Here is a 24,753-nt window from a genome sequence, read left to right as displayed (position 1 = left end):
CCAGTGCAGAAAACGAGATGCAGTGCACTATAGCTACCCCTACATGCAGGAAAATGTGATGCAGTGCCCAAAAGGCTCTCCTATATGCAACAAAATAAGATAAAATGCTATATAGCTTCTTCTGCATGCATGAAAATGTGATGTGTCCAAAAGGCCCCCCTACATGTGACAAACCGAGATGAAGTGCCCTATAGCCTCCCCTATATGCGACAAAATGAGGTGAGATGCCCTACAGTCTCTCCTACATGCAATAAAATGAGATGAAGTACCCTATAGCCTCCCTTACATGGAAATAAACTAGATGACATGCCTTATAGGTACTCCTTTGTGAGAGAAACTGTGTCTCCAGGGTGCTCCTTTATATTAAAAAATTATTGTAAATGCCCTTTGGGCACTCGTGGTTTTTTTTGCCCCACTTCGTGTAAGAGGTGCCTTAGAACCCCACTGCAACATGATTAATACACTAAATGTACCACCATGTTGCTGAGCAGTTATGTTTTTTTTATATATATATATATATATATATATATATATATATATATATATATATATATATATATGTGTGTGTGTGTGTGTGTGTGTACCCACTCCATAAGCTACTACTAATCCTGACCGCTTTTATGCAACACACTGACCCACATCAAATTTTCCAGCTTCACGATTTTCCTATAGAAGAGCAATTGTCTCAATCAGGATCCACAACTCCAACACATTTTAGGAAGAATGTTGATTTGAGGTTTTAAATTGCTCCCGTTATTGCTTCACCACACAACATTCCTTCTGGATAAAATTATATTGTGGCATCCAAAGCCTAAAGCGGTGATTTGTGGATAAAGCAAAACCCACAAATAAGCATAAAAACCCACAATAACTCCTTCGTACCCAGTGTGTAACACTGCTGGTATACTGCCCCCTGGTGGCGGAATGCACTCCGGTACACATTATTCATATATGATAAAAGTACAATACCACTATTTACATAATTCATCCTTTATTCATTCCCAATTAACACTCCTGTCCAAAGTAAATCAAGATTCTGTATAGCTGTACAACTGCCTCTACATTAATATCACCACATCGAGTTTGACTTGACACATTTACATCAGAAAATCACTGCAAATACATAGCAAAGTCTGCGCCCTCTCTTTCGTTTCTGGTTGAGTAATTGAAATAATTTACCACTATTTTGTTTACTTTTAAATCTACAAAACATAATGCCGTATCTAACAACTCAAACACTGTGCTAATTAAGGAATAAAACACTCCATGTCGTGTTGTTATAGGAAACTAAATTACTAACGGCATGGCATGACGGAGTTACTATTACCACCTTAAAGTTGATCATTTTCCTATAACAGCAAACCCTGAAGCATTTTATTCCTCTTATAATCATAGCAATCTTTTTCAAGGATTAAATTATTATTTTTCTTTTAATGAACTTTGTAGCAGTTTGTTACATACTGTATAACATCGTGGAACATCCATGAGACAAGATAACTGTTATTACATACATTATAGCAACTATAAACTGACTTTTCTTCAGCAACTTCTCAGTCTTGATGTTAATAAGACACACACAAAAAAAGCAGCTTGTCATGTGACTAAAAAACTGCAAAGTCATCCGGCCTGAAGACTTTCCCATAGAGTAAGTGTTACAAAGCGCGGACACTGAACTCCTTTTAGAAATATAACGTCTGCTCATAAATAATTTTTTTAAAACTCTTCAAAATATTGACAAGTACACATTTTTACTATTATTATTGTCTGCGATTATGTGGCGCATACTCCATACAAGTCCTAAAACTCAAGCAGTTTGACCTTTCCTAGCGCTGGAGAAGGTGATAACAGATAACAAGAAAAACACTGTTGAAAGACACAGCCAAAGACTGGAAGAAAAATAACTTTGGGAAGAAAAATATATCAAAGGGATTTGCAAGAACATCCAAAACAAACAACAGGCGCATTTTTAACTCAGTCAGAAATATCACACTAGATGTTTCCCCTTTTATTGACTTCAGGAACGTCTGTAAATATCAATGTCTTGTTGAGGTCATCGTTTCCCAGTGAAGGGGTGCAAACTTCCACACTCAACGCTATCAACGCTGTGCAACAATAGTTTGCATATATGCTCAGAGCATCCCTGCAGTGTGTATGAGTGCGCAGTCGAGTATTTTCACTAATCGTTGTCGTCACGTTCATGCGATTCTAACCACCCCTCATCACTCTTCTTCCTCACGTTTTAACTCTAACTCGAAGCTGATGTTATCGCTTCAGGATGCTATTCATAGCCTTGAGTTCATCGCCGGTCAGCGGAGACAGGTTGTATCCCCGGAGTTCAGGCTTCCCTGCAAAAGAAACCAAAGGTTTTCACTGCTAATATTTCTGAGAACGATCATTAACAATCTGTGAGCAGTTAACACCGCACTCAACTTTAGGACATTTCCTACAAATGTGCTTGGAAACATTCTGTACATCCAGTGACATACAGCCAACTCCAGAATTACTGGGACTGCCAAAATTAATAAATAAAATGAATAAGACAAGCACCGGGTTTCATTTTCCAACCTGGGTGTGGAGAAGTCTATTTCTAAATCTTTCGTATAAGAGCATTTATAGTCCTGTCCAAAACTCTTGGAACAGCAAGGCCAATTCACTTCTTGTGGGGGTTTTATTTATTTTATTTTTTTATTTGGGTTTGAAATCAAAATATGAATATGAGAAGAATTTGTGTTTAGAATTTCAGCTTTTACTTCCTGTTATTTATATGTAGATGTGTTAAACGACATGTAGAACAGAGCACATTTTGTAGGTGAGAAAAAATATTGGAACATATGACTGACAGGTGTTTCTTGTTACCCAGGTGTGTCCTGTTAGTTTGACTGTTTAAACAATAAATAGCTCTGAACATCTACTCATGATTTTAGGCTTCAGTTTCACCTGTGAAGACCGCATTTGTTGTTAAAAAGGATAAACCAACATGAAGATCAGAGAGCTGTCTATGGGAGAAAAGCAAGCCATTTTGAAGCTGAGACAAGAGGGAAAATCAATCAGAGGCACTGCAGAAACATCGGGCATAGCCAATATGACAATTTGGAATGTCCTGAAAAAGAAAGAAACCATTGGTGTACTGAGCAACAGACACCAAATGGGTTGGCCAAGGAAGACAACAACAGCTGATGACAGAAACATTGTGAGAGCTGTGAACAAAAACCCAAAAACCCCAGTTAGATACATCACCAACAACCTCCAGAGGCAGGGGTGAAGGTATCACAATCCATTGTTCGAAGAAGACTTTGAGAATAGAAATATAGAGACCATACCACAAGATACAAACTACTCATCAGCAGTAAGAATCAGAAAGCCAGATTGGAATTCGAAAAGAAATACAGAGACGAGTCACAAAAGTTCTGGAACCAAGATTAACCTCTACCAAAGTGATGCAAAGGCCAAGGTGTGGAGAAGAAAGGATCTGCTCATGATCCAAAACATTCAAGCTCATCTGTGAAACATGGTGGAGGTAGTGTCATGGCTTGGGCTTGCATGGCTGCTTCTGGAACATTCTCGCTAATCTTTATTGATGATATAAATCATGATGGTATGATTTACAGGAACATTCCGTCTGCCACTTTACAGAAAAATGCATCCAAATGAATCGGGAGGAACTTCGGCATGCAGCAGGACAATAAACCTTTACACACTGGAATTTAGTACAACTTATCATACCACAAAACTTTCATTTTTGGGGTGTCAATAATACTTGACCAATGTTTAAGCAAATGTATCTCTATTTAAAAATGCAAACATTTTGCCAAACAAAAGTTAGAATGAGTACTCATTCTCTTGAAGGGTGCCAATAATTCTGGAGCTGCTCCTAAACAAGGCGGCGTGATGCTGTGCATGTTATATTAATGCGCATTGCTTTTAACATCACTGTAAGACCAGAATACCTTGAAGGTCATTGAGCCGGTTTACTTTTGCTTTGAGACCTTTCCGGAGGTCGTTTATCTCCTGCTCGAGCTGCTCTTGATCTATTGAGGAGAAAATAATAATAATAATAATAATAATAATAATAATAATAATAAACACACTGAGTAAGCGTTTTGTGAAACAGGGCAGGATGTGTTATAAGAGAATGGTTTACCTTTCTGAATCATGGATTTGGTGCTCTCCTTGGGGAATTTAATGAACATGTTCCCAAAGCAAACCTTGACTTTGTCTGTAATTAATACAAATGAGAATGCTGAAATTGCCTGCAAATGGATAAAATGATTTATACCACAGCGCTGCTAAATTTAGCTTCTGATTGGTCAGAAAGTGTTGATTCATTTTCTATAACAGCAGATCTGACAGTAGTGCAGCTGCAAAACTGTGTTTTATATATTAATACGCTTATTATAACCTAAACAAAAAAGGAGACAAGTCATGTAATCACTAATACATATTTTGAAGTTTTCCGGGAGAAGACATTTAATTGAACACTTATGGAAGGAGTCTCCACTTTCACTTTGTAACAGTAACGCTGCTTCTCAATTCGCCTACTATTCGTCCTAAATAGTGTCCGAGCTTACAATTAGTTTGTCCCAATTCATAGGATGAGTATCCAGAGATACCCGGATGGTTTTTTAAATTTATTATTATTTAATTTATTTCAAGAAAGAGAACAAGACGATGAGGGAGCAACTGTTTATAGTTGTAAATGACAACAGGAAACAACTTTCATGGCGTTCCACAACATTAAATGTAACCATAAACAGATAAAAAAAAAATAATAATAAATTGATGCGTTGGTCATAAATGAATTTTTTTTTTTTTTTTTTTTTTTAAATCGCAGAGTCGCTGAAAATTGGTGTGGTACAAGAGGAATAAATGCTTCAGGATGTGCTGTTTTAGGAAAGTAAGCCACTTTGGGATGGCCACTGTAACTCTGCTTCATTAGCTGATTATTTTTCCGTAACAACAATCATCATGTTTTATTCCTGATATAACTCTGACGTACAATTTTGTTTTACTTAAAGTTTTTTTTTTTTTTAATGAAACCAGAATGTAACAACCTAAAATGATGAATTAATTTGAACATAACTATTGTTATGTTGTTATGTTATATTACGTTACGTCATGTTATATTGTTAGGTATTATGCTATGTTATACAAGGACAATGGAAGAAAACAACGTTATACAACAAATGAAGACTTTTATATAAAACATAACCAGACGTTTTAAAATCTTACTGTTTCGTACAGTTACCGTTATCAGAAGCGTTGTTCCTCAGAGCATTCATCGCCTCTCGGTTTCTGTTTCTTCTTGCGTCCAGGTCTACAATCTGCAGTTAGTGGATGATAGCTAGTTTAGCTTCTAGACTCAAAATCAGAATGAATATTCGCACTACGGCTCATACCTGCTGTTTGTCAGCGAGCACATCTTCAGCAGCGACTTCTACCTCAGTCAGATAATCCATCACTCTCTGGGAATCCATCGTGCTGTTCCTACATGAAGAGTTTGCGCCCTGCAAAATAAGTCCGCCTTGTACAGGGAAACACGACATTTGTTCAAATGAGTTCCGCCTAATTTTCAGGGGGTCCGTTTAGGTAAGTAGTATAAAGTGTAAGTAGGATGCATCATAAGTACAGCATCATAGAATTAATGTATATTAATATTTATTTATTTCAGACCACGATGAGCAAGGAATAACGAATCTAAATAATTCGACTCATAGAAATTTGTGTACTGATTGAAAATGGTGGACATATTAAGCAAGTATAGTAAATAAACTCTTTTTGTTTTGCTGATTTTTTTTTTCTCCGATGATGCTGGACACCCGGTAGAGACACAAAGCTCTTTAAAAAAAAAAAAAAAAAAAAAAAAAAAAAAAAAAACCCATTCAGATATGAAATGGATTTAAAACCGTATGTTTAAGTTACTGTTGATGATCTAAACCTGGCTGCAGCATCAGGACCCGCCACTAGAGGTCACTGGTTGCTGTTATATATTGCAACGCACTAACACGAGTCTGACGATAAACCGGTATACCGCGATAACCACATCTAATATAGTAATATGGGTAATCCTCAGGTTCCCGGTCTTGGAGTACTCCTTGTCCCGGAGTTTTACTATTTTCTCTGCTTTAACACAGAAAATAGTACTATTCATTTAATGAGCTGATTAGTTGAGTGTTAGAACAGAGACAACACTAAAATGCGCAGGACCAGGGTTGGGAACCTGTGCGTTAATGTTATACTGTACTGCAATACATAATGATGTCGCAATAAATAAACGAATATAGACTATGAGAGGAATAAAACATTTTGTGACATGCTGTTACAGGAAAATAATCAACATCAGGGTGGTAATAGTAACTCTGCTTCATTATCATTGATTATTTTCCAATAACATCACAATATGGACTGTTTTATTTCTTAATTAAAAACAGGATAGCTTACTTTTGGGCAGTGGCTATGAAGATGTGTTTACATTAGTTCTTTAACTGAGGTAGCTATTTAGATCTCATGATAAATATCATATACTCAATTTTATTTTTGTAAAGCAATTCCAAAAGACACAAACGGTTATACTGTAATTTTAATAAAATAACCATAATTAACAACAACATGCAGCAATAATAAATAAATGAATAAATTACATTTGTTCTTGTGTTGAGATTCAGATACAGTGTTCTAAGTAAGATAAAGTGACTTATTGGACTGTTTAGAGTTCTTATAGAAAAAATATTTTCAATATTTAAATAGAGAGGATTTTAAATAATAAATATTGCTGAAAACTTTGATAGTTGCACCCCATAACAAATTATTTCCGACCTCCTCAAAAATAAGTGAAATATCAGAATGATTCAAATAATGGAAGACAATAACCTAGATATATTTAAACAATATTTACATATTCTAAAGTAATAATAAATGCATACTAAATGATACAGAAAATATAAACAATTTTAAAAAAGGAATAAATGAAGCAGGGTAAACATGCACTGACTGTAGGTAAACAGAGCAACAACTACAAAATGCTTAAAGATACTTTGGTAAATTATACCAATAAACAAAATTATATCAATAAAAAAAACTGGGTTTTTTAAACAAAATTCTGTAAATGCAATTTGTATGCAATTGGAGTGTGTAGAATGCTGTGTGTACTCTTGAATACTGATTTAACTTTAACTTAAATAATAAAATAAAATAAACAAAATTAAGTGTATTTTTAAACAGAGAGAGAGAGAGAGAGAGAGAGAGAGAGAGAGAGAGAGAGAGAGAGAGAGAGAGAAAGAAAGAAATAAGTAAATATGTCTGGAAAATGAATGAGACTTAAAATAACAGTAAAGTAAATTACAAACAGTAGTATTCTTGATTTCTTCAGGTAATCTTCAATAAGCTAGAACCTTAAAGCATTTTTGTCCCTCAAGGGGAAACCTTTAAAATGTAGGTTGTATGTCGAAAGCGCTAACAAAGGATTTTCTGATTTGACAGGTTCCATAACCCATTTATGAAGCGGAGAACCATTAACCAACCATAGAACTTTTGAGAAATCTTCTGTATGAGAGTAGAATACCATTTATGTAAAGACATTAGCTTCCATAACTTGCCAATTATAGACAGAAATACTGTACATTCTTTTTTATATATATATTTGAATCCTGTACTCTTAGAACAGGTTCCTCTGGGGGTTCTTCGTGAGGTTCTTTGTATAGTTAGAGATTTTTAGCTTCTTAATATGGTTCTAGTTTGGAAAAGAGTCAAACATTCGGTTTCTTAGAATCTTTAAAGTTTCCCCAAAATGGGGAAAGCTGGAGAACCTTAGTTTAAGGGTTTTAGTTCAGTTGCTGGTTTTTATATCTCCATATTAAACTGTTGGAATGATTATTGTGTATCAGAGATGGTTCCTAGAAGGTTCTTAGGAAGTGAAGAACTATCCAAATGATGTTTGGATGAGAATGTTCGTGTCATTTCTTGTTCCTGAAAAACAAACCTGACATGCTTGTGTTTCTCAGCGAGCTTTCCAATGACTGGTTCTTTCTCAGATCCAGTCACACCTACTGATTTTGAGTCTGTTACATGGTGAGTTTCTGTTCTTGTCTCAGGTTTTGTTCTTCTACAACCATCTTTGCTCTCGTCCCCACAGGACCGGCTCCTTCCCCCTGAACTCTTTCTCCTCGGAGGATCTACAGCTGAAGGAACGTTAATGTTAGGATTGTGTGTTGGCGGGTTCCGGATGTTTCCAATGGCCTGCATGCGTTTCAGATGGTCCAAAGAAGAATCGCTGAGTCTGTTAAGACGATGAACCCGAGTCTCACTGCTGCTCCTCCTAGAAAGTCCACTTTTTTCTGTCAGCGGATGTGAGTGGTGAGGGTACGTGCATACGGAGACAGAGTAATGGTTACAGCTTTGTGGATGGACAGAAGACAGTAAGGTGAAGGGGAAGGCACGCTGACACTGCAGGATGCTTTTTGGGGCACTGAGGCTGGAATGCGTTCTACGCCGTACAGTCCACACGGACTTGCTGCTCTCCTCGTGCAGCGTCATGATTTGCCGCCATTCTAGCTGCAGAAGTCGGTCCAAGTATCTCTCGAACTGGTTGACAGGTCTTGAGCGAGGGACATTTTTACCATCCGTGTTTAAATACACTGCCAGCTCTCGGAGACTCCAGGAGTTAAAAGGCGGAGGCAAGAAGTCAGGGTAGCTGTCATGGGAGACGCCGTGTGACCTAGACGGAGCACGTGAAGGTTGGAAGTCAGAGGGATCGATGACTTCTTCTCGTAGGTGAAGCAGTGGAGGATTGGTGGCGGACGCAGGCTCTGGGAGTCTCTCCATGTCTGAAAGGTCGCTGCCGCTGTCCGTGACCTCATGTGTCACTCGTACAGTCGACTCGTGTCTGGGTGCAGGGACAGGAGCCAAGCGGGAGAGCATTGTGTCTTTTTCATTGCTTTGCCGTGGGTTCTGTCTGTAGCGTCTTTCCAGCGAATGATTTTTTATGGAAGACACCTTGTGCTTTGACTTGATCAGGAGCTCTCTTGGATGACTAAAGAACAAAATTTTGCTCTAATATTTGAACACTAAAACACTGAATATAGTAATAAATGATCATTTAACATAATTAAAAATCTCACATAACCACAGATGTAGATATTGTCTTCATCTCTCGTGCATGTAATCCCTAAAGGGGGGGGGGGGGGGGGGGGGGGGGGGGGATATTAATAACTGCAGATATAAATGACAAATTAAAGAACTTGTGTGAGAAAGGTAACAGGTCATGCAGCACTGCCAAATAGTGATTCTTTTGCTTTCAATTATCAGTTTTTGGATTTTTGACCATTTCTGGCCTAACTAGAATCCACCAACTACTTCAACAACCTATAATAAATTCATTTCTCTTTCTCATGATTCATATTCCAGATAAAATATCAGAATGTGTTTTTTTTATTTATTAAATGTTAAATTATAGAGACGCTTATGTCCAAATAGTCACATTATGTATTTCCATTTACAAACATCTGCTTAGATTAATAATTAATGTTAAACAGTTAATAGTTTCCTGCAGTTTTATCCGTCACTGTTGTTTATTTTTTCTTCATTTAGTCCTGCAGATCCGGGGTCTATCTTGGGAACACCGGGTGTGAGGTGGGAATACACCCTGGATGGGATAGCAGTCCATCACAGGGCATGTTTATATTTTGGTGGCACTTTATGCAGTAAATATGTACAGTATGTTATTTATACCATAAATATATAAGCTAGAAATAAATAAACATTTTTGCCATTTGATCCCAAATGACCACTGTCATTAAAATTGAAAACCTTTTTCCTTCTCATGTACATTGTCAACTGTGTTAAAAGACTTCCCCAATATATCTGAATTTACCATATTTTTATATATTTTTTTAATACATTTTATATATATATATTCCCCCTTGGGTCACTGTGACATGTAGAAAATGTAAACTACAAGCTCCCTAATGTTTATGCAGTGTACAGTAGGCTACTTACATTCCCCATGGCCAAAGAATCTTTTTCTTGGTCTTTTTCTGCATTTTGAGGCACATTAGGGTTAGGGTTCCTCCGACTGTTAATAAAACAACATGCAGTGATTACAGGAGTCTGTGTTGTAATAATATATTGCATTATAATAATAATTGACTAATTAAGACCCCATGTATTTTCTGTTCTGAGTATTTGTTCTGACTATTTATTGTCCTGAGTATTTATTGCCCTGAGTATTTATTGTCCTGAGTACTTATCATCCTGAGTATTTTTGTCCTGAGTATTTACAGTCTTAAGTATCTATCCGCTTATCCTTCCTTCAGAGTCACGGGGAAACCTGGAGCCTATCCCAGGGAGCATCGGGCTCAAGGCGGGGTACACCCTGGACAGAGTGCCAATCCATCGCAGGGCACAATCACACACACATTCACACACACATTCACACACCCATTCATACACTACGGACACTTTGGAGATGCCAATCAGCCTACCATGTATGTCTTTGGACTGGGAGAGGAAACTGGAGTATATTGATCCTCCCAAGTATTGTCCTTAGTATTTATTGTCCTGCCTATTAATTGGCAAGAGTATTGTCCTGAGTATTTATCGTCCTGTGTATTTATTATCCTGAGTATTTATTGCCCTGAGTATGTATTATCCCGAGTATTTTTCTCCTGAGCATTTATCATCCTGTGTATTTATCTTCCTGAGTATTTACATTCCTAAGTGTCTATCATCCCATGTAAACCACTTGAAGCATTCGTTGTGTTGAATTATTTCAATTGCTTTTCTTTTATTTGTTCATTGTAAACAGGTGAAAGTCTGTAAATATTGACAATAAACCTGTTTTGCAATGGGGGTTGAATAAGTTTGATTGCAACTCTATATGGAGAACAATAACAATAATTATAATAATCATAAAAACATCTGACTTGACTAATAAACAGAACTCAGATGGATGAAACAGAGTCGGGATGGCACGCGCGAAACCAGGCTGTACCTGAAGGAATAACCGAAGTACAAAAAAAATAAAAAGACAAATGGATCTTACCTTGAGGCGGATCCTGAAGCTTTCCTCTTTGCTCGGTTATTACATGTTGGGAGATGATAGTGGTCATTGTGTCGAGTCCTGTCCTGCAGCACTGTTCCCATCACCGTCTCTTTAGCTGTACAGTACAATCCCGTTTATTTCACATTTATAGTTCTCCGTGCGCTATAACGCACAGACGCGCGCGCAGCCGGAGCGCGTTTTCTTAAATACTGACAGCCGCACATACCCCACCATTAATCACCATTCCCTGTCATCACTCTGTTGTAGATCTGGACCTTGTTTACCTGCAATGAATAATTCAACCTCGACCAGATCATCTATCCGTAATGAGACACTTGAGCTTAATTAGTCAGTGTGTAGGAAATACGTTTTCTATTCAGCCGCTTCATGAGCTCATTTCCTGACAAATCTAGATTTTAATTATTGCTATCTGTGCACGCGCACATAACCTAATCCAGCTGTTGGATGTGTGCCGCGCTGCTTTCTGGGAAATGTAGTTCACACCATGTGATCGGACACTTCATCTGGTGCGACTCACTAAAATATGCTATATCATGTAGACTCCTTTGAAAATTTTCCGTCACACAGTAGATCATGTGTTATTTATAGCAGTGAAGGCAGTCTCTTCACCAGCGCCTTGATCTAATAATAATCCTTATCACTGCTGGGTTAAAACTACACCTCCCGTTGGGATCTGCTTCTAAATGTCAGAGGTGGTTTATTCTGCATGTAGCCGGAATTAAGTCACTGCTGTATACTACGTGTCAATACGCGCGTGAACGACACCTGCGTTCTTCACGAGGTGGGTTTTTATTGTCACGTGCAATTTAGAAATCTGCTTTGGAAAATAAACTGCTTCCTCAGGATGTGGAGATAGTGAGCATGCATGAATGCACGGGTGTCATGGCTTGACAGCTGGAGCTGGAAAGAGGGATGCATCCAACGCTGCTGGTTCTAGTACTGTGTAATATCTCCTTCTGCTTTGTTTTTAAAAAAAAGTCAACTGCACAAGAGAAGAAAATGGACTGAAATTATGTGTATCATGTGGAGAAACTACTCACCGATCCTCAAACAGAAGTCATTCTTATAATAACTAACTGTTTTTATTCAATTGTACTTTCTCTCAAAAAAAGATACACAGGAAAATGTTTTTTCAGTACTGAAGAATATTTGGGGGGTGGGGTGGGGGTTATCAATTGTCATCTGTGAGAGAACATTTATTTTGCTCATACAAAGGAGCAATTTAGAGTAGACAATCCTCCTGCATGTTTTGGGGAGGTGAGAGGAAACCGGAGAACCAGAGAAGAACCCTGGAGATGTAAGGCAGCAACTCTAAATTAAATTTAAGCAAAGTATTTGGGGGGGAATGGAAACCATATAATACTTTTTTGATCTGCATGATTTAGGTATCTATATAACAAAAAAATACATAACCAGTTCAAAATACCATTGAAACAGAGCATTGTAGTATGTTCAAGTTCATATTGAAGAGAACTTCAAAGAGTTTGCATCAGCTTCAATGTAAGACTGAGAGCATCATTAATTTCAACCTGGCTGCTCCTGCCTGGAGGTTAATATCCGGGTGTAGATGGATCCTTCAGGATGATAAGGATCCTAGAAATATACATCAAGATAAACATATGAATGGTTAATCAGCTTTGCGATGAACTTTTTAGTGTCGTGAATGGGGTGTGCCAGTATTTTTAAAACTAGTATTTTTTTAAAGAAAACCTACATTTGAAAACATCCATCCATCCATTTTCTATACCGCTTATCCTACAGGGTCACGCAGAACCTCGAGTCGATCCCGGGGAACATTGGGCACATGGGTTAGTGGGTGCACCCTGGACGGGGTGCCAATACATTTGAAAACATATTTTGTTAAAAAAAAAAAAAAAAAAACAACTATACATTGTTTTGATATGTTGGTTATTAATTTGTGATGGATTTTAAGTCTACCCATGTTGGAGAAAATGAAGGATAAATGATCGAATCTTTAAGTTTTTTTCCCCTAATGAGGTATTTGTCATATCTCAAATTTGCAGTAATGATGTCAGTGTCTAGCAGTAATCCGTTTCCTGGAGAATCACAGCCAACGTTTTTGAGCGCTTTCAGTGAAGTGTCCCAACCTGCCAGGACCATCCGCCTCAGTGACATCTACAACCCTCAGCCTCCACCTCAAAGGAAACCGGTGGCAATAAGACCCCCGAGTCCTCGTTCTCGTCCTCATCCTTCTCAGCATCTCACCCGCCGGAGCTTCTCCTGTGAACCTGAGCCAAGAACCATCATGAGGAGAAGAGCGCACTCTCTCCCTCCTTCAGACGAGACGACGACTCGCAGGTACTCGCAAGTCCGATTCATCGACTGTTTGGGCCTCGAGCTGGAACGTGTAAAGTTTTTCCGGGCCAGCGAAGACCCCACAGTTCCAGATCATGTCATAAACAGGTTAGTAGCCAGCTCTGAGCTGGCATCTGGGAAACATTTAGAAATCTCCCTGCCGTTCTTTCAGCCGTTTTTCCCCGAGAACATCGGCGGCGAGCCTGATTTCCTGGAGCGTCTATATCATCGGCGTGTTTGCCTCGAGCAAGTCCACTGCTCGGAACTGGGGATCGTTGGAACAGCACAAGTTCTTAACCTGGCTTTTGAGAAACAGGTCAGCGTATGGTACTCATTCACAGACTGGAAAAGCAGCACTGAGTGTAAAGCTTGTTGGGTTTCTACTGTGCACCGAGATCATGTGCAATCAGATGTGTTTCGCTTTCACTTGCCCGTGCCACCGTTCATCCTCAAACCTGGAGCCAGTCTGGAGTTTGCCATCTGTTACCGCGTCCTCGGTACTGAATACTGGGACAACAACGACGGACATAACTACAAACTGGCCTGCCATACTTACAAGCTGATCGTGCCTAAGGAGTGCGAGGACAGCATGGTGCACTTCACCTAAAGCCATCAAGAGCTATAGAATTTCATCCTAATTTCATCACGCTCATTTTGCGTCAACTGACTCAGATTTGTATTTATTTTTGTACATTTGAATGTTAATCTCATGATTTAATTCTGCACCGATGAGGTTTGATACTAGGTTCTAGATTTTAAAAGAGTTCTGCAGTCACATTCAAACTCATTGTTTCAGCCCTTTCTGTTTAGTGCACACTACATTTCACCTTTTATTATTATTATTTTTTTTGTAGCTGTAGCAGTTGTGTAATCGTTGTCATTTCCTCTCTGTGACTTCACTCATGATGAATTTGGGTTTTCTCAGCTTGCAAACACGCTTCAGGAAGTTAATCACTCATACCTCAATGGCTTGTTGATGGTTTTGTCTATTTGTGTTGTACAATGTATCTAAGGAGGTTTTTCAATAGAACAATATGTACTGTGTAATATGTATGTGTATTTGCAAAGTAATTTTGTGTTTTAACTTTTAAGTCTTTACTTATGGGAGCACTATGGGGTCATCCAGGGGAGCACAAAATGGCCGTGGTTTCTAACATAACTCTCTCTCCCTTGTCAATCAAAGATACAATAGCCAGTCATGTGTCAACCTTCAACACTCTTAACTGTTATATGATAGGGTAGATCTGGCTGGGGGGATGGAAGTGGCAGGCAACAAAATTGGGAGAGAAATACCATTTTTACCATGAAAACCCCTGCTATGTAGAGTTTCCCTATTAGAGATGGTACCACATTGAACCCTTAACTACTGAAAAGTTCCCTTTTCTATGTTTGTAGTTGACATTGCTTTGTTCAATCTTATCTGGCCTCAAATTTACCCAGAGTGCTTTTGTTTTACGAATAACTTTTGTAAAACTTTTCTGAACTCCTGTATTTGTGTCTTTTCACCACAAGGTGGTGCTGCTGTGTATGATGGGTTGTACTATTATATAAAAGATTCCACCTAGTACCCATTTCAGATTGTCCCTCAGGTGGAATCCTAACATTTTTTTAAAAACCCTACAATAGAGTGTTTCTCTTTCAAAAAGGTTCCATGTAGAGCCCATGACCTAACCTCAAAGTCTATATAAATGTACATCAGGCTTGTAAATGTGAAACTTTGTTATATCAGTAATAATTAAATTTTTTAATTTTTTTTTTTTTTTTACATGAAATTTTGTCTGAAATCATTGTACTTTGAACCTTTCTGAATATTTTCTTCCTAGCTGCTGCTACCTTATCAAAGTGGGGAAATGTTTTATGTAGAACTCCACAACATTTAGAAAGCTAGAACTGCTAACCAGCCAAAGAACCCATGAAGAACCTTTTTCATGGACTTTGTAGAACCTTTATTTTAATGTTTTATTTTTGTTTGCTTGTTTTTTTTAAGTGAAATGATGTGTAATGGGATTGTACTTGGACCCTTTTTGAATTATTTCTTTCGAGAACCCTCTGTTGTACAGTTCTAAAGAGGAATATTAAGGGTTTTCGCAGAGGGACAAATTTTAAAAAGATCCCTTTATGTTGCTAGATGTAACCTGTATAGCAGTTGAGATGACCTAATTAATAATTTTTTATTTTTTTTAACTCACTAAGTACCTGTCCTAACGCGTCTTCGGTGTCCCTTGTATATAGTGTATATTTGGGATAACTGTTAAGTGCTACAGGTTCCTTCAAGCACCCAAAAGGAATGTCTGGTTTGTCTGTTTAAGGGTTCCCAAACAAAAGGGTGCGGAACCTGTACTGAAGATGTGAAGATGACCCAATCAGGTTTTTTTTTTAATCTTTAAAATGCCTGTAAATACATGTACACATGAAGGTTCCATGTGACACTCTAAGGGTTCTTTGGGGTTTTTTTATTTGTGGAAAATATTTGATATAGAACCTTTAGGGTGTCACATTGGACCTTTTTTTTGCTAACAGTGTACATGTACTTACATGCATTACTAAAATTTCTTAATTAATTAGGTACAATTACTTTGATTAAGTCGTTTTCACTGCTACAGGTTCCATGTCGAAACCCAAACAAATATTTGGGTCCCTCTGAAGGAACCCTTAATGGGACAAACCAAAGATTCCTTTTGGGTGCTAGGTGGAACCTGTAGTAGTAGTAGTGAAGATAATTTCGGGGTGTAAGAATAATTCAATTCAATTCAATTTCAATTAAATTTTATTTGTATAGTGCTTTTAACAGTGAACATTGTCTCAAAGCAGCTTTACAGAAACATATAAACACAGGATACAGATTTTAAGCGTGAGAATTTATCCCTATTGAGCAAGCTGGTGGCAACGGTGGCGAGGAAAAACTCCCTAAGATGATATGAGGAAGAAACCTTGAGTGGAACCAGATAGGAAAGTTCATTATGGCTTTTATATGAAGTCTATTTTGTTGAACTAGTCCACTGTTCACTAAAGGAGACCTGAGTGTAAAACAGCATGTGGTAATTGCAGTCCTAAGGCCATTGCAGCAACCGTAGTCCCAGCAACCACAGAGAGAATGTCCATGTGGAATAACTCTGCTTCATATCGGGCCACATGGTTGATTGTTTTCCTATAACAGGAATAATCCCGTAATTACATAATCCCTATCCGGGTATAATCCACATACTCAAGACACGTATTTAGGGTGAAATCCCCTTAATACAGGAAGCAGGAACTTTCCATCAAACTGGAATGAGAAGTAATAAATAATAAGCATTTTTATAATAAGTAACAAGTCACTGAACAAGATCTACTTCTCTGCTGCTGTTCCTAAAAGTTCCTAGGCTATTTTTCAGTTCTTATCACATTTTTACAAATTAAAAATTATTTATAAAGATAAAATAATGCTATTATTCTAAAGATAATTTAATAACAGTTGACTGAAAGGGCTTTTTTCCTAACAATTGTATTAGGAATGTACACAGTATCTACTGCTCCTTCTCATTTTATTGCATATTTGCATTGATCTGGTGAACCTGCAGTGTATAGACATAATAGGTTCATTAGTTTAGCGTGGTCTATACAGTGCATTTGAATCTTTGCTAACTGAATCTGAATCATGCCTGTGATATGGATATTTGGAGGAAGCTGACAGTAGATTGTTAAAGTCTGACCTCCGTTCAACCGGCTGTGATTTCTGCTCCACTGTCCAGCAGTGAGTCGATTTTCTTTCTCAAGTGAGTCATGAGTCTAAATGTTGACGGTGTTTCCCCACACAAATCATTCCTGATCTGGATAAGTGGGGAAAGATTTCAGTTCCAGGCTAGGTCAAGAGGTTCAACAGGATTAAAAGTTGTGCTTGCTCAGATATATAAAAATAGAAGCAAAAATATAGACCAATCGCTGAGGCAATAGAGTTTCGGTTCGACTTTGTAGAGATCTGGAGAGCGTGAAGGGCACAACTTGAGGATTTACATCATTTTCATCCTCAACAAACCATTCGGTGCCCTGTGCATGGGGGTGGAGTCATTCCAGAAGAGACCAGGTCCATTGGGAAAGAAATGTTTCAGCATAGGATAGAGGTGATCAGTCAAAAGAACTGTAGATTGTAGTGTGTGTAGTGTCGCTTTGTATAAAGGGACAAAAGTGAAGTCAAACCATGCCAGCAAAATAAATAAATGCCACCAGAGTATAACAGAGCAACTGGAAATGAATTGATTAACCTCAATTTTATGAGCTATGTTTCGTTAGGACATTATTATCTCAAACATCTATAAGATTTTTATTTGTCATCCATCAGTATACAATATATATATATTGGGTTAGGCAACTCTATCCAATCTGACTCTATTAACTGTCTAATAATGTGCTTGGTAAACATCAATTTATTGTCTCTCATTGTCTCTGAAACCGTCCACAACCCAGTGTGAATGTATTCCTTTTTTCAGTACCTCTTTTTCAGGTCCTCGGTTCCAGAAACCTGGACCAAAACAGAAGTTGGAAGTTTGCATTACTTACATTGATATATTTGTCCTAATGTATGTATTGAAAGAAACAAACACATTTTAGTGGTTAGCACGTTTGCCTCACACCTCCAGGGCTGAGAGTTCAAATCCCACCTCCGTCCTGTGTGCTCGGAGTTTGCATGTTCTCCTCATGCTCCGGGTATTCCAGTTTCCTCCCCCAGTCCAACGACATGCCCTGTAGGCTGATTGGCATTACCAATTTGTCCATAGTGTGTGAATGGCTCTGTGAGTGTTTGTAAAAATTTATGGTTGATTTCTCCCAGGATGCGCTGTCCTGTTAAAACATTGTTCAATCTAATTTCAAAGCATTCAGTGGATATTTATCCAACCCAACAAAAATCTTCAGTTACATTTTGTTCATGGGTAATTTCTATGGGTGCCAATAATTGTAATTGTGTGTGTTTTAGTGTTTTTGAACTTAATAGAATAGATTTATGTCAATTTACTTCAAACTTGAATTTCCTCCATTGCCTCATTACATACAGTTTACAGTCTAGAGAAAGCACATACAATCCTGCACACACTGCAAAGTCTTGCCATTACCTTTGTTTCTTCTGAGCGTTTGTGTTGTGTTTGATATTCTAGTATCTGAACCTTGCATTGATCTTTCAACTTCCCTTTGGATTTTAAGCTAATGAATATTGTTGTTTTCGACACTGGCCTGTTTTGATTCTGATTTCTGGATTGTGGCTTTGGATTTGTCATTAAACATCTCGCAATATCTGTTACACATATTTTCAGTGTAGAAAGTATACAATCAGTCCTTGTTGATTGAAATGGCGAATATCCAGATGTAACGAGTCAGTATCAGAAAGTTTTTTGGGTCGATTTCTGCCCACGTCTCTGTATAATGAGCTGACTGACCCAGTTAAAAGAACAAAGAAAAGACGTAAGTCATACGCGTTAGCTTTAAAGCCCTGTATTGATATTAATCACCTGGCTACGTGTTTCCTGTAGGAATGAAGACAAAGGAGAAGACAAAAGACTTAAATGTCAAAGCTATCGCAAACACGCAAACAGTAAACAGCACGTCTGCAGTGTTTCGTCAAGCCTCCTTTTTGCGTAATTGTAGGTTTGTAAATTAAAGACTCGCTGAGACAAGTGAACTGCAATGAGAACACAAATACAAACACACAAACCCTGAAAACATTAGTCTATATCATATAATTTGGACTCAGACTCAAACATCACCTTTGTTTGACTGCAGTGTCAGACTACACCTTCAGCGTTTACTAAAAATAAAGACAGAACCTGAAAGGGACCACGCCAAAGCTTGGCCTTATATAACAAAACAGATTAAGAGAACCACTAACGTAGGATTAGGGTACACGAAGACTAAAACAGAAACAGCTGTAAGAATCTTTAGTGCATGCAAGATAACATTTAACAATGTGCGCTTGTTACAGCTTGTCCTAAAGCTGTGAAAATAAAATGGCCACTTTCCCTCACAGATCATCAATGGTGTAACTGCAGAAAATTTTCTGAGATGAAGGTGGAGTTGGATGTATAGCTATATCTCATGCTGAAATTCTAGAAAATTTGCAGCTCATTTTGCTTATTAACTATATTTATTGCTTTGGAAAAAAGGAAAATTATCTACTCATAGAATACAATGAGTCCAAACTTGAAATTCATAAAAATCTCCAGGGCTTAATGATCTATAATTTGTATGTAATAATCTCATAATGAGAAATATTTGTGGGGGAAAAAGCCTTAATGAACTTATTTGCTAGCTAAGATATATTACTTAATTCTTACTTACTTAGACATACTTACTAAACCTGAGATAGCATAAATAAGTATTAACACAAAATCACCAACATTTAAAATTCATATTTATTATTTATTACTATTTTATTGACTTCATAATGTGAAGTTTAAGACGTCAAGTATTTTGTTATTGTTTTTTTCCTTTTTGGCATCCACATCAGATAATTTGCTTTTAACAAGCATCTCAAACTGGATGATTTGGGATTTTTTGTTGAACTGAGTGCAACAGCACCACCACCACCACCAGTCTTAAGAAAAACACACAGAATAGTATGAGGAATTGAGAAGCAAGGCTGGGGCTGATTTCTTACTAGCCCAGACAGCATATCAATGAAACTCATGCAAGGTGATTACACAGGCTGACAAACCACCTAGATTTTATCTCCATTTGGGGTGATAATAAGATCTTGTTTTAAAGCAAATACTTACAAAAATGCATCTATTACAAAAGGGGCAAACGTTCACTGATGCTCAAGAAGACAACACGATACATTAAGAGCCAGGGGGGTGTAAACTTTTGAAAAGGATGCTCTGTGCAAATTGTTATTATTTTGTTTAAAAATCTTTTTTATTATTATTTAGTACTGCTCTTAAGACAAAATAATAACAATTTACACGGAGCATTCTCCTCGTCCTGTTCAACGACTAATCCTCCCCCCCGGCTCTTAATGTATCCTGTGGTGCCTTCGTGAGCATCAGTGAACGTTTGCACCTTTTGTAATGGTCGTGTACGAGTCCTTCAGTCGTCCTCATTGTGAAAAAGACAGATCTCGACATCATATAGCCGCTGTTAGAAAGGGCTCAAATATGCAGAAGTTTCTGGAAAAGTAAAGAATGTGCAGGACCTGGAGGATTTTTCTGAAGAACAGTGGGCGGTTTAACTGTTCAGGACAAACAAGGGACTCATGAATAACTATCACAAAACATAAACACACGCACTGATCATCCAGGTAACATCACACGGTATTAAGAATCGAGCAGATTTGAACTTTTGAACTGTTCATTTGTATAAATTCAGTTATTATTGTGTCTTGTGGACTATATGTAAACATCTGTTATGTGAAATAGCTTATTCAGGGCAGAACTAAACAAACAACTAAATGCGATTTTTATGATCCTTCTTTTTTATATATTATAATTAACATTTTGCTGTAACTGGAATGAATTCTAATCGAGTTCCATTAACACAGTCTAAGACAAACAAAGGGAACGTGTAAGTGAAGGCAGTCTATCTGTGATGTACAGAACCTATGCGTTTGGTCTTCTGTTATTATGTTAAGATATATTACAAACACTGGGAGAGGGAAAATGGGACTATATAGTGGATAATGTCTGTATCAGGCAATAAAAAAGGCATTGGTAGAGACATGTACCAAAATTTAGCCCTCACACGAACAAATATCATGAACAGCCATCACTGGTATGTCGCTGTATTTGCCAAATCCTTTGCACCTGTTCTGATTTGCGAAACAATCAAGCAAGACAGACTTTTTTTTTCTTGATTTTTTTCCATCAGTGGCACAATTTTCAGGACATTCTGATCTGTCTCTGTAAATGTGTCTCTTGTTGCTGTTATCTAACTACCACTGAGACACACTTGGAGAGTGATCTGCTTCCACTAGACCGAGACATAAACAGCAAATCAGACAAGGATGTGGTTTATGTAACACGCATTAAGAGTTAGAGTGTACTCTGTTACACAAACACCTGATGACGAGCCATAAACCCTTTTTATAAGCCTATCGCTGTGCGTTTCCTGGAGTTCCTCTGTGTGTGAGAGAGAAAGAGAAGGAGCGTGTAGGCGTTCTTTTTTGACTTTATGAAAAAAAATAAATCTATTAGCTTCCCTTCAGGGAGAAACGACTGTGACGGTAGTGGGGATTCAATCTGCAGCGGTCACACTGACATTTTTGGGCTCCACAGCTCGGTGTTATATAAGAAGTCAATATACATGTTCTAAAAAGAGGACTCCCTGCTGAACCATGGGATTAAAATACAACCGACTACACTGAGAACATCCCAATAATTCCCTCCAGCTTTGAATATTTTAACCCCTTAAACTCCATGGAGATCCAGACTTCACTACACACGTTTCTGTGGCGCTTGGGAAGCTGACAGAAAGCTCAATTTCATTCATATATTTTAATTAATCACATTAAATCAAATTCTTTTTTTTTTTGTTATGTTCTGTGGTGTGGTGTCTCAGAAATACAGATTTTGTGGAAATGAAGCTGAAGATGGTGCATGCGGGTTTCAGAACGATGGACCGCGGTCATCTGTCACGCTGATGTAATCATGATGTAATCAAATACATCCCAGGATTTTGGGTCTTCTTTTCATTAGAGCAACAACATGCACTCGGCTTACATCGCATAGTATTACCTGGTATCAAATGCTGCTATCAGGTAGTTTTATCCCCAATATAAATAAATAGAGGTCTTTTTTAACTCAAAATCCACATGGGTGTAAACTTTTCCTCCCAGTTTTTCAGCCTTGAACATGTTAGAAGGAAATTGTGGCCTATACACAAAGCTTTAGTAAATAAAGCTTTCAGAGGTAAAACATATTCAGTAAAACTGTATGGTTTTTTGTGTGCAGATAGTGCTCTAGGAATTTGCGTAGCTCAATACAGAGCCCTAAAACTCGTCTTTCTGCGTCCTCTCTTTACTTTGTATATTAACCAGATCAATAGCACGGCCTGTTACTCGAGACATGTGTGAGGCTCTTATTATTGCCGTTGTTTGGTTCCTAGAAAGTCTCTGAATGACTCTGTAAATAAATGATGCACACGGCTGCTCTGTCCTCAATACACACAAAGGAGAGGATAAGAGATATGCTCGAGCTGAGGTCACGCTTCACAGGCCGATTGAGAAACAAACAAAGACAGTTAAGTGGAACGACGCTGATATGTGAGTCTTGATGCATTTACAACACGGGATGCCTGGCTTGCCCTAAGAGTACATTCAAAAGCTGCATAATTTCTATATTATTGATTAATCACAAATCAAATGATAAAGTATCTCACGGCAATATAGCGCTGTTTGTTCATTTAACTTCATTATCAGTACGGCTTCAATAGGCTTCTCCTTAAGATGATTGGTGGAACCTCGTAATGAACCAGAAATGGTAACGAACATGACTGACATGTCACACTTATTAAACATATCAGCGCAATGTATCATTTCTGAAATTTATCACATGCAAGTCTAGCTAGCTAGTTGTCACATCTTTCTTCAGCTAGCAGCTTAGCTGCTTTTTGGCACGAAATGACACAAACTGCGAATGTTAACCTGATTTTAGAAAAGTCTTTCGATGCAGCGTTGCAATAGAAATGATAACATGTTAGAACGAAAGCATTAATGATGTTAGGTGTAATAAACACCACCCTCCACTTGTTTACAACATTCATTATACGACAGCGTTGTGGAATTCTCAGTTCAAGTATTGATTAGTTTTCTATAACAGCAGCTTGGACAGTACTTCTATCTGTAATTTAAATACGCTATGGTTTCTATAGTAACAGCTCATACAAAGGGACTTGTACCGGGTAAAATACAAATAAATAAATAAACAGATTTCTAAAAATATATATTTGTTGATATGGTGAAGTTTCCTGTAAGAACCATTTTTGGAAGGAGTCTCCAGTGTCAGCATAACATTCAGTAAAGATTCCAACTTTTTTGCATGGCACCTTTCCATTTTTTTTTCCCCGAAATGGAAAAATTTTCAGGATAGAGAACTTTCTGGTTTCTCTGTAACACGATAAACTGTCTTTAACTTAATCATGTCTGATTTGAGTATCTGTTAAGCGTGTATATAGTCTCCAGGCCATCTTTTATTAAAGCGACACTCTTTCATTTAATGAAAGCTATTCGAAAAATCGAAAGAAATGTTTCAAATTAATTTAAAGGATTTATCTTAAGGGCCCGTGAGTAAAAGCTTTAATACTGACTATACTGTGATGCATTACAAACAGGACTTCCAGCTACTTCTGCAAAATTCAGCAGTTAGAATATTAACACGTGGGATAAAACGAGATCACATTATTTCTAGCTTTCAAACCTTTTAACGCTATAGCACCTTCAAGTGTCTGAAGGTCTGATAAACTTTCATCTTTCAAATCCTGCCTTAAGATCATCTCGTGCTAGCCTTCTCCATATTTCATCTGTGAAACTTAAAAAGTGGGGTATGGTGAAGCAGCTTTTTTTTGGTGTTTTCACTTTACCATTAAACATTCATCAGGCTCCATCTATGTCTGAAAAATAATAATAATAATAATAATAATAATAATAATAATAATAATAAACTTTTATAACAAGTTTTTATTATCTGCCTTACTGTTACATTACATTGAGATTACCTTTACATTATTTTAATTCATGTACCTTTATTCTATTTGCATGTACCTTTGATTATTATTTTTTAAATATTGTTTTTATTTTCTGTTTTCTGTCACATTTACTTTTTTGCATTACAGTTGACCTTTATAATATTTCTTTTTTTTTGACTACCTTTTATTTTATTTCTTGAAACTGCATTTTAAATGGATGAAAGGTGCTATATAAACAGCTTGCTATTATTATTATTATTATTATTATTATAATTATAATTAATATTATTGTTATTATCCTTATTACTGTAATTGCTACTTTAAGACATGTTAGAAACTGAATCTTCTGGATTACCTGGACTGAGGTTATGTGGAGTTTCTACAAATGATTACATAAAAATGATTCATAAAAAATTATTACAAAGTGATTTTAAACAATAATGCTTTTGGAAAATAAATTTCCGAATGCCACATCGTATCTATATGTTCTTTGGTGTTTGATTATTTAACCATAAACTGAATCATCCTTTTTTCCTTTCACGAACATGATATAATTTATGGTGGAAATTTTATTTTTTAGTTCTGTCTGTCACCACTGGTTAAAGATCAATCAATCAAAAGGTTCTTTTTACGAAACCCAGACTGGTTCATCGATGCTATGGCTCTACAGAATCGTTTCAGGAAAGGATTCATAAGTCATGTTCATTACACATCCATCCCCAAGCAAAATTCATCTG

General features: G+C 37.3%; 3 protein-coding genes across 4 annotated transcripts; 1 reads left to right on the top strand and 2 right to left on the bottom strand.

The window, feature by feature from the left end:
• Positions 1 to 1,411: 1,411 nt before the first annotated feature.
• On the bottom strand, positions 1,412 to 5,547 carry pdrg1 (p53 and DNA-damage regulated 1). 2 transcript variants are annotated; one of them, XM_017451172.3, is made up of 5 exons: positions 5,397 to 5,547; positions 5,240 to 5,321; positions 4,142 to 4,216; positions 3,948 to 4,028; positions 1,412 to 2,345 (listed from the first exon to the last, which is right to left on the bottom strand). In XM_017451172.3, exons 1-5 carry the CDS (start codon positions 5,541 to 5,543, stop codon positions 2,263 to 2,265), a joined length of 468 nt encoding a protein of 155 aa, XP_017306661.2. In that variant the 5' UTR covers positions 5,544 to 5,547; the 3' UTR covers positions 1,412 to 2,262. The 2 variants fall into 2 exon arrangements, with proteins under 2 accessions (XP_017306661.2, XP_017306662.2); XM_017451173.3 differs by having other exon boundaries at positions 5,246 to 5,321.
• Positions 5,548 to 6,559: 1,012 nt separating this feature from the next.
• fam217bb (family with sequence similarity 217 member Bb) lies at positions 6,560 to 11,445 on the bottom strand. The gene is made up of 5 exons (XM_047149478.2): positions 11,320 to 11,445; positions 11,036 to 11,150; positions 9,991 to 10,066; positions 9,114 to 9,160; positions 6,560 to 9,025 (listed from the first exon to the last, which is right to left on the bottom strand). Exons 2-5 carry the CDS (start codon positions 11,134 to 11,136, stop codon positions 7,867 to 7,869), a joined length of 1,383 nt encoding a protein of 460 aa, XP_047005434.1. The 5' UTR covers positions 11,137 to 11,150; positions 11,320 to 11,445; the 3' UTR covers positions 6,560 to 7,866.
• A 150-nt stretch (positions 11,446 to 11,595) lies between these two features.
• ppp1r3db (protein phosphatase 1, regulatory subunit 3Db) lies at positions 11,596 to 18,136 on the top strand. Its single transcript, XM_017496578.3, has 2 exons — positions 11,596 to 11,837; positions 13,081 to 18,136. The coding sequence occupies exon 2, from the start codon at positions 13,083 to 13,085 to the stop codon at positions 13,977 to 13,979; it is 897 nt and encodes a 298-aa protein (XP_017352067.1). The 5' UTR covers positions 11,596 to 11,837; positions 13,081 to 13,082; the 3' UTR covers positions 13,980 to 18,136.
• Positions 18,137 to 24,753: the final 6,617 nt, after the last annotated feature.

This window comes from Ictalurus punctatus, chromosome 21, assembly GCF_001660625.3.
Source record: "Ictalurus punctatus breed USDA103 chromosome 21, Coco_2.0, whole genome shotgun sequence".
Classification (NCBI taxonomy): domain Eukaryota; kingdom Metazoa; phylum Chordata; class Actinopteri; order Siluriformes; family Ictaluridae; genus Ictalurus; species Ictalurus punctatus.
This window is presented reverse-complemented; position numbering and strand designations above follow the sequence as displayed.

Excerpts from the sequence above, each read along its gene's own strand:
- fam217bb (XM_047149478.2), bottom strand. The coding sequence starts at position 11,136 with ATGGGAACAGTGCTGCAGGACAGGACTCGACACAATGACCACTATCAT. Across the intron at positions 10,067-11,035 it reads GCTTCAGGATCCGCCTCAAG|TCGGAGGAACCCTAACCCTA; the intron begins GTAAGATCCATT and ends TTTTATTAACAG. Across the intron at positions 9,161-9,990 it reads ATTCTTTGGCCATGGGGAAT|GGATTACATGCACGAGAGAT; the intron begins GTAAGTAGCCTA and ends CCCCCCCTTTAG.
- ppp1r3db (XM_017496578.3), top strand. The coding sequence starts at position 13,083 with ATGATGTCAGTGTCTAGCAGTAATCCGTTTCCTGGAGAATCACAGCCA.
- pdrg1 (XM_017451172.3), bottom strand. The coding sequence starts at position 5,543 with ATGTCGTGTTTCCCTGTACAAGGCGGACTTATTTTGCAGGGCGCAAAC. Across the intron at positions 4,217-5,239 it reads CGCTTCTGATAACGGTAACT|ACAAAGTCAAGGTTTGCTTT; the intron begins GTACGAAACAGT and ends TATTAATTACAG. Across the intron at positions 2,346-3,947 it reads CCGGCTCAATGACCTTCAAG|GGAAGCCTGAACTCCGGGGA; the intron begins GTATTCTGGTCT and ends TTTCTTTTGCAG.